At 40.2% G+C, this 9,958-nt stretch overlaps 1 protein-coding gene across 1 annotated transcript; it reads left to right on the plus strand.

The window, feature by feature from the left end:
• The first annotated feature begins 8,557 nt into the window (after positions 1 to 8,557).
• Positions 8,558 to 8,860, plus strand: LOC112059253 (ribonuclease H-like). Its single transcript, XM_024103629.2, has one exon. It carries the CDS (start codon positions 8,558 to 8,560, stop codon positions 8,858 to 8,860), a length of 303 nt encoding a protein of 100 aa, XP_023959397.2.
• The last annotated feature ends 1,098 nt before the right edge of the window (positions 8,861 to 9,958 follow it).

A 9,958-nucleotide genomic window follows, 5' to 3' on the forward strand; every position in this document is an offset into this window, starting at 1 on the left:
AATCAGCGAACTGGAAAAACATAACTTTAGTTTAAAGTTGAAACCATATAATGTCATGTCACTTTCTAAAAGTATGATGACCCTTAATTTCATTGCCACATTTCCTAATTAATTTATACCATTTATAATTTTAATTTACTTCTAGAGATGATCTGACTTTACTGTTTGATTTGCAGCAGGATGAGATGTGCTCTTACTGAATGTTTATTCTGTGTTTTCCTCACATGTTTTTGCTGGTGAAACTGTTATGCACTATCAGAACAATGGCTTCGCAGAGGAAAAAAAGTTTTTACTTTTTGCATTATAATTACCAGTGATGTAATGCATTGAAATGACAACAAATAGTGACATACTTTAAATTTTAAACGGATAGAACTTATTTCTAGATGCAAGTGCAGCAATTACAGCATTTCATAGAGAAATTCCTGAAGGAAAAATAAACATATCAAAGTGTTATTTACTGTGAGAATTACTGACTTGTGAGTAGAGGCAGTTGTCTGGTATGTGAGTTATTCTGATTCATATCAAATATTATTCTACATCCAAAAAAATCTGCTGGGTTAAAAACAATCCCTTGTTTATTGTTTCCTCTTTACATATCAATTTACAAGACAACCAATGCTTTAGCAATTAAGCACAGGTTACTTTATTGCAGGGGTCGGCAACATTGGCCCGCGGCTCGCCAGGGTAAGCACCCTGCCGGGCCAGTTTTATTTATCTGCTGACGTGGCAGGTTTGGCCTATCGCGGCCCCCATTGGCCGCGGTTCGCCGTCCCGGGCCAATGGGGGTGGCGAGAAGCGGTGCGGGTGAGCGATGTGCTGGCCGCGGCTTCTCGCCACCCCCATTGGCCTGGGACGGCGAACCGCGGCCAGTGGGGGCCGCGATCAGCTGAACCTGCTGCGTCAGCAGGTAAATAAAACTGGCCCGGCCCGCCAGGGTGCTTACCCTGGCGAGCCGCATGCCAACGTTGCCGACCCCTGCTCTATAGATACCAGATTTCAGCTTGTGGTGGGGGTGAATGCAGTTTGTCCATTCTGGAATGGTGTGGGACTGCGACAAAACCAGACATGGTTTTGGACAGTATTGGACAGGGAACACCATTTTGAAGAGTGCACCCTGCTGGTGTGGGGGCAGGGCACTCTTCAAAATGGTGTTCCCTGTGTGATGTGAGCTTGCATGCATTTTGCATGCAAGGTCATGCCATCAGGGGGAGGAGCTCATGCAGACAGGGATGGACCCACACAATTCCTGGAAATACCAAAATGTCTGGTATTCTGGGTATGCATGAATGGCCACTCTAACACTTAATGGACCAATGAGTAACTGATTCAAAAATGCAAACCATTAGGTTCGTATCCAGAGTATTTCTAGTAATTCTAAAATTTCCTTTCAGATAACCTTCAGCAATGAACACAGCCAATTTTTTTGATTGACTGATTATTTTATTATAGTAGTGTCTAGACACCGTGCTGAGAATGAGGCCCTATTGTATCAAGCACTGTACAAATACCAAGAAATAGTCTGTGCCACAAAGAGCTTACAGTCTAAACAGACAAGCCAGACAAAAGGTAGGAGACAGTCATAGAAATGCACAAGATGAGTGAACAATGTGATGTCTTGCAAATGTCATATTAGTACATGATAGTAAAATCAAAATATGTGGTGGGGTTTTGTTATGAGGGCAATAGTTAAAAGGAAGGAAGAAGATATCTTGAAGGGAACAGGTAAGGGGCCTTATAGGGTAGGAGAAAAGGTATAGAGAAAGGAAGAAGGGAATACGGAGGGCAGGTGGAGTAAGACCAAGGTGAAGAGACTGTGTTCGGGGGGGAGGAGGGGTTTAGCAAACAGCCAATCAGCACATTGGAGATAATGTGTCCAGAGTCAAAACTTAGAAAAGACTCTGACATCAATGGTGTCCTTTACTCCCTTCTGCAGCACCTGTTGTGGCTGATTCATTTTCTGGCTACTGCAGACTTCAGTTTCTTTGCCCCCCGGAGGGCTGGATACACCCTGGAATTTCTTTCTTCCCCAAGCCCACATGGTTTGGGGAATGGAAGTACCTCAAGTGTCTGAGGGCAATGGATGCTTCCTTTCTGGCTTCTGAAGTTTCAAAAAAAAAAATACCAGACCATAGACATTGATTCTGTAATTCAATAATGATGGTTTATTTACATGCTAGTAAAGCTAAAGTACTCAGTTTTTTGTGGGAAGAGAAAATGGTCAAAATTAAATTTGTTTTCAAATTCAAAATGGTCATTTGTTTAACTATTTGCTCAGCTGTAATATTCCTTGTGGTGGACTTCTGACCTCTACCAAGCTTTAATATGACTTTTTTATGTTTGTACGCTACCAAGCTCAACACGTAAAGCTTTCTAACCCTGTTTGGCTCACCATTGCCAAAGAATGTGAATTCGTGGCCTATAGTTTTTGTAATAGTTAGCTGCTGCCAACCTATCGTCAGCAATTCTTATTCCCACTAGGATGTTACAAAAACTCTTGGTAAGTGACTTAACTATCTGTGCTTTAAAAAAGGCCAGAAAGCATAGCAATTGAAGACTCCAATTTTAAGAGTCACTGGGCACCCATTCCTTTCACACTGCAGCTTATAACTGAACTCATATAAGACATAACTGAACACAAATGGGAACGTCTCTTTTTTTACAACTGAACTCTCTAGCTTCCAAGTTTAGAAGGAATCGGTTGTCTGCCATCTGCCTGCTGGGAAATAACCTCAAAGGCATGGTTGTTCAAATGGTTGGCTTTCTAGGACGCTTCTTAATAGCATGACCTAACCTACTATATCCAAAACCTATGGTGTGAATACAATCAGGTTAACTAATGCATGTTGTGATTATTCCTAAGTGAAACTTCTTTTTACTTTTTAATCTTGTGGGTTTTGTATAGCCAGACACATCTTGAAAGGCTCGTTCTTGCAAGTTCACCAAACCTAGTATCACCTTTAAAGAGGTTTGGAGTTCAGAGTGGACAGCTCTTGACAGCTTGTTCTCTATATTAGCTCTTGCCTTTTGTCCTGAAAGATTAATAGAGTTATGTTCACGTGCATTTACAGAATGAAACAGGTTATTCTTGTAAGAATATGTCTACCTGTGTTGGCACTATGGAAATCCCACTTTTCTCTAAAGTACGCTATACAGTAACAATTTTATGAACCATTAATATTCTCCTTCTGCTTCACTAATAATGCTAGCCTTGAAAACTTTTTTGTCTGCTCCCCCCTCAAACTTTTCCACAATTCTCCCTATATACAGAATATGCCCTTTGAACTGACCCATAAAGTCACTATACTCACTTCATTCAAATCCTTCCTTTGTGTCTCCTGGACCTTCCTGATCTCCATTCCCTGGTAGTATGGCTCTGTAAAAACAATGGGATTCTAAAGCCAGCAACTCTCCTGGAGTCTTCTTTAAATGGATATTCTCACCCCAAATGGGATGTATTATCTTTCTCCTAATGGTTTGTGGGGTCAATAAATTTTCCCCAGTCCCTTCCAGGAGAAGATGTATCCCTACCACAGATAGAATTGAGTCCTCTTTCCATGGGGGAGAGAATTGATCTCTGTGTGTATCCAGAGTTCATTTACATGCCTAGAGAGAAGATAAGGTGGGTGAGGTAATATCTTTTATTTTACCAATTTCTGTTGCTGAGAGAGAGATAAGAACATAAGAGCGGCCATACTGGGTCAGACCAATGGTTCATCTAGCCCAGTATCCTGTTTTCTGACAGTGACCAATACCAGGTACCCCAGAGGGATTGAACAGAACAGGTAATCATCAAGTGATCTATCCCCTGTCGCCCATTCCCATTTTCTAGCAAACAGAGGCTAGGGGCACCATCCCTGCCCATACTGGCTAATAGCCATTGATGGACTTATCCTCCATGAATGTATCTAGTTCTTTTTTGAACCCTGTTACAGTCTTGGCCTTCACAACATCCTCTGGCAAGTTGACTGTGCGATCTGTGAAAAAATACTTCCTTTTGTTTGTTTTAAACTTGCTGCCTATTAATTTAATTTGGTGACCCCTAGTTCTTGTGTTATGAGAAGGAGTAAATAACACTTCCTTATTTATTTACTTTCTCCAAACCAGTCATGATTTTACAGAATGCTATCATATTCCCCCTTAGTCGTCTCTTTTCCAAGCTGAAAAGTCCCAGTCTTATTAATCTCTCCTCATATGGCAGATGCTCCATATCCCTAATCATTTGTATTGCCTTTTTCTGAACCTTTTCTAAGTCCAATATATCGTTTTTGAGATGGAGCAACCATATCTGTACTCAGTATTCAGGATGTGGGCATACCATAGATTTATCTGTCTTATTAGCTATTCCTTTCTTAATGATTCCCAGCATTCTGTTAACTTTTTTTGACTGCTGTTGCACATTGAGTGGAAGTTTTCAGAGACCTATCCACAATGACTCCAAGATCTCTTTCTTGAGTGGTAACAGCTAATTTAGACTCCACCATTTTATATGTATAGTTGGGATTATGTTTTCCAATGTGCAATACGTTGCATTTATCAACATTGAACTCCATCTGCCATTTTGTTTGACTTCACTATCTTGAGATAGTATCATTTGCACATTTTGCCACCTCACTGTTTTCCAGATCATTTATGAATATGTTAAACAAGACTTGTCTCATTACAGACCCCTGGGGGACACCACTATTTACCTTTCTCCATTCTGAAAACTGACCATTTATTCATACCCTTTGTTTTCTATCTTTTAGCCAGATACCAATCCATGAGAGGACCTTCCCTCTTATCCCATGACTGCTTACTTTGCTTAATAGCCTTTGGTGAGGGACCTTGTCGAAGGCTTTCTGAAAATATAAATACACTATATCGGGTTGGCAACCTTCAGCACGCGGCCCATTGGGGTAATCCACTGGCGGGCTGCGAGACATTTTGTTTACATTGACGATCCGCAGGCATGGCCACCCGCAGCTCCCAGTGGTTGCAGTTCACCTTTCCTGGCCAATGGGAGCTGCAGGAAGCAGCGCGGGCTGCAGGGACGTGCTGGCCTCTGCTTCCTATACAAAATTTGGGGTAACAAATTGGCATCCCTGGGTGGGCATTGTGCTCAAAAGTGCTAAGATCTCCACACTGGGCTCAAAGGTGCTATTAAAACCATAAGGCTGAAGGCATTATTTTGAGGCCCAAAGAGAGTTTATAGCACTCCTTATTGGATAAAAGGAGAATAGACAACAAGCAGTTTTTTTTTCCTTTTTTTTTTCATCCTCTTTCTCTTCTCTTGTTTATTTTAATTTTCTTTATTCTTTCTTTTTACTGATCTTTTCTATGAGTTCAAAAAAAGGTAAGTTACCTCAAAGGTAGAACATAAATGTAGGTAATTATGGTAAATAAAATATTTTGTTCATAAGATGTCAAAAGTAATTGCTGTAGAGTATATAATCCTGAAACTATGGTGAAACTAAGTGCTTTCCTTTTCTGAGGAACAGGAAGGTATAATTTGTTTGTGCTTTCCTATTCTGAGGGATAGGAAAGTAGAGTTTTCCTGCTCTGAGGCATAGAAAAGTAAAGTTTCTCCTTGCTTCCCAGTTCTGAGGGATCAGGAAGTAGGAAATTTTGTTTTATTTTTGTTTTACTTTCCTGTTCTGAGGGATTGGGAAGTAAAAAGTGAGTATAAATCACAGAAAATGCTGTCTATTGGGATTGGATATTTGTAATGGCCTTACTGACGTATCAGTATTTTTATTACAAGGTGATTCTAGATAGTGAAAAAGGGTAACATCTAGAATCAATAATATCGAAATGACCATGAAAGGAAACTGAGGCACAATGATCATTCAGAAATGATGTTGGAAAACAGCATTGAGAATTTTGTAAAGAAAATTGGATGGGGCTTTGGAAAGAAATATATTTTTATTGGGCCTGGAGCCTATCAACAATTATGCAAGCAATGGAAACAATGGATCCAAGCAAAGAAGAAAGTCTTGCTCTCAACGGAACTACAAAAAGGAAAAGAAACAAGTTGCCTTGCAAGGACTCCTGTTTACAACTACAACTCTAGATATAGAAATGAATAAAGCATTAAAGGAACTAAGAGAACTAAGAAAAGAGAAAGCTAATCTAAGAGCAGAAGCTGACACATTGAGAACCAGTATTCTGATTCAATCACTTCAGATGGTTGAGCCAAAAAAGCAACTAAGGGTAGGTCTACACTACCCGCCTGAATCGGCGGGTAGAAATCGACCTCTCGGGGATCGATTTATCGATCCCCGAATCAACGCTCTTACTCCACCAGCGGAGGTGGGATTAAGCGCCGTCGACAGAAAGCCGCAGAAGTCGATTTTGCCGCCGTCCTCACAGCGGGGTAAGTCAGCTGCGATACGTCGAATTCAGCTACGCTATTCACGTAGCTGAATTTGCGTATCTTAAATCGACTCCCCCCTGTAGTGTAGATGTACCCTAAGTAAAATAAAAGAGGAGTGGGAGAAGCTAACAGTAGAATGTAGAGAATGGAAACAGAAGGCAATTAATAGACAATCTGCAATGAAATTGATTGTCTCAGATGTGAAAAAGGAGAGAAAGTTAAATCATGAAGCATGTAGAAGGAATATTCACACATTAGAGGAAGAATTAAAAACTAACCAGGGAGCCATAGCAACCATTAAATCGCTATGTGATGAAAAGGCGGAATCAGATGCAGAAGACATGGGTCCTCCTTGTATCCCAAGGAATCCATTCCAGAATTTTATAGTATACCAAGAGAAGAGCCAGAAGAATATCAAAGGGCACCTCCTGTAGTTCCAATTATTACCTCCATAGTAACCAAAACTTCCACACAAGGACACAAAGAAGTACAGAAGAAAGGGTAGAGGAAAGACCCTATACCCCTGAACAAATTAGAGCTCTTGAAAAATCCATGGGTCCTTTGAACAGAAACACAGTGATCAGATGGTTAGCTAAGACAACAGGGATACCTCGATTAACAGGAAGTGATCTCTCTACATTAATAAAAGCATGCATGAATTCAGATGAATTTGCTGGACTTCCTTATGACATCCAGGGAGGAGGAGAAGGTGATACTGATTTATGAGGAAGAGGAATTTTGAAGTTTTTCTTTCCTGGAGAAGATCCAGTGGTATGGTTTCATCAGGAGAAGCAAAAATCAAAAGAAAGACCTGAACCATATATAGCAAGGAAGAAATTATTCTATAAACATGTGGGAATCATTCCACTGGGATATCAAATATTATATGATTCCCCACAGTTTAAAAGAGCATTAATGCTAGACTTTGGTCCAACCATCAGAATGGCAATGGTCTCTGATGATCCTGCACAAACACCTCTGCATATTATAGAAGATAAAGTAAGAAGACAGTGTGAAATACAGAGGTATACCATGCCACCTTCAAAACCACCTCAGAAAGGAAAACTTTTACAAGTATCAGTAATAATTTTCTCTAATAATGGTCCCAAAGAACAGGGAAATCAGCGGAACCAACGAAACAAAGAAGGGTTAAACCAAGAAGAGGATGGGAACCAAAAAATTGTTCCTTATGAAAGCAAAGGTGATGCAGGACGAAATTGGCTATGGAGAAGATTGCTGCAGTATGAACCTTACAAACAAATCAATGGGTTATTTACAGAAGAACTATTTTGAAGATTGGCGGACCATGAGAATACTGCGTCTATGGCTCCATCACACCGTAGAAATCAGGAATAGGGAGGCCAAGCACCCTCTAACTCCCCGATATTGGCAAAAGAAGATCATATTAATTTAGTGGCACATTTACAAACAGATGACTGGGGGAGACCCACTGTATATGTGGAATTTAATAAGGGAGTGTTCAGACAAAATATGTTGATAGACACCGGGGCCACATTTTCTTTAGTTAGCACAAAGAATAAGGATTTATTTGGACCTCCTGTAACATCGGTTATTAAAAAAAGGAAATAATTGGGAATGGGGAGAACAGCAGGAAGCTTTTATACAACTTAAGAAAACATTAGTAAAAGCCCCAGCTTAAGCATACCCAAAAGTAGAACAATCTTTTGTGCTTCAATTGGCTACTACTAGTACTGGAATGACTGCTGTACTGAGTCAAGACCATGGTACAGGTCTTCAACCAGTGGCATATGCCTCTAAGGTTCTGAATGGAGTAGAACAAGGATTTACTCCTGTGAAAAAGAGATATTAGCCTTGGTTTGGGCTCCACAACATTGAGAGTATTGGGCTCCACAACATTGAGGACTATCGCCAGTGCTTCTTAATACATCCCATTCTCCTGCAAAATATGTCTTATCAGGAAGAATTAATGATGGACATGTATCTAGTCCTAGATTAGCCTTACTGAATAAAAATGTAACAATGGAAAAAGTTCCAAGTCTATCACCAGTTCCTTATGGCCTCATAATTGAAGGGGAACAACATGAATGTCCCTTACCAGAGATTCCTCCTGAAGGACCTATATTATTCCAGGGTGGAGCAATTCTAAGTGAGATCATGCATAGAGTAGATGTAATTTGGTTTGTGGATGGGTCGAGCTTTTACGAGGAAGGCAAGGCATAAATGGGATATGCAGCTGTAAGGATATCTGATGAAAAGGTCTTCAAGGGACAATGTTTACCTCATTCGGCACAGGCTCCTGAAATTGTAGCTGTAACAGTAGCATTGGAAAATATGCCAACAGATGAAACTGAGTCTATTTTCACAGATTCTGAATGGGTCTTACGGGCTATCATAGATTGGATGCCTCAATGGCAAAAGAGGGGCATGAAATCAGCAGATAGTAAATACATTGCTCATGCTGAAAAGTTGGTAATAGTGGATCCTTTTACTAAATGGGTGGGAGGCAATCCCCACAAGAAATAATACAGTGTTAACTACAGCTAGAGTTCTGGTGGATCAAGTTATGATGAGATGGGGTGGGGTATCCCTAAAGCAGGGGTCAGTAACCTTTCAGCAGTGGTGTGCCAAGTCTTCATGTATACACTCTAATTTAAGGCTTCGTGTGCCAGTAATACATTTTAACGTTTTTTAGGTCTCTCTCTATAAGTCTATAATATATAACCAAACTACTGTTATATGTAAAGTAAACAAGGTTTTCAAAATGTTTCAGAAGCTTTATTTAAAATTAAATTAGAATGCAGATCTTATCCGTTTAATGTGATCCTTGCCCTTGCTTTTCCTTGCTGAGTTTTCCAGTGTCTGATACGTATTTGGATACTTTAAGCTGCACACAGACTTCTGAGTGATCACTTGTTAACTGGCTCCGAGAGGGACAGAGGACAGATTTCATGTGTGAAAATACCTGTTCACACAGGTATGTGGATCCAAATGCTGAAAGCATTCAAATGCAATTTTCTTCAAACAGTTAAATTTCACTAGCAAGGACGTCCAGCAGGTCAGAATAGAGCCCCCATGATCTCTCTCGGTAGCTTCAAGTGTGCTCCGCAGATGCACCAACTTTGATGTCCACAATTCTGAGCTTTTTAACTGAATGAGTTGCATTTTGAAATTTTCAACATCCATCCACTGAAATACAGACAAATCCAGTGGATTGTAGTACACGAAAGCTTATGCTCTAATAAATTTGTTAGTCTCTAAGGTGCCACAAGTACTCCTGTTCTTCTTTTTTTAGACAAATCCAAGTCATTTTCATTGAACTTTTCAGATTTAATTAGAAAAGAAAGCATTGGACCAAATTGCTGGAAATCTTGAAATCTGTCAGAAAATTCTGATTCCAGTTCTTGCATGTACTTTCCAATCTCATCGACATTGACAGTGCAACGTGTCAATAGCTCTTTTATGAGTTGGAAGTAGCGGAAAGTAGAAGTTTGAATATCCCTGGAAAAAACTGCTAGTTTCACAACAAATGCTTTCCAGGCTTCATAAAGTTCCAGAACTGTTTGCCCTGCACCCTGGAGACAGAGGTTGAGTTTGTTTAGGTGAGTAGTGATATCAGTTAGA

Source organism: Chrysemys picta, chromosome 5, assembly GCF_011386835.1.
Source record: "Chrysemys picta bellii isolate R12L10 chromosome 5, ASM1138683v2, whole genome shotgun sequence".
In the NCBI taxonomy this organism is placed as follows: domain Eukaryota; kingdom Metazoa; phylum Chordata; order Testudines; family Emydidae; genus Chrysemys; species Chrysemys picta.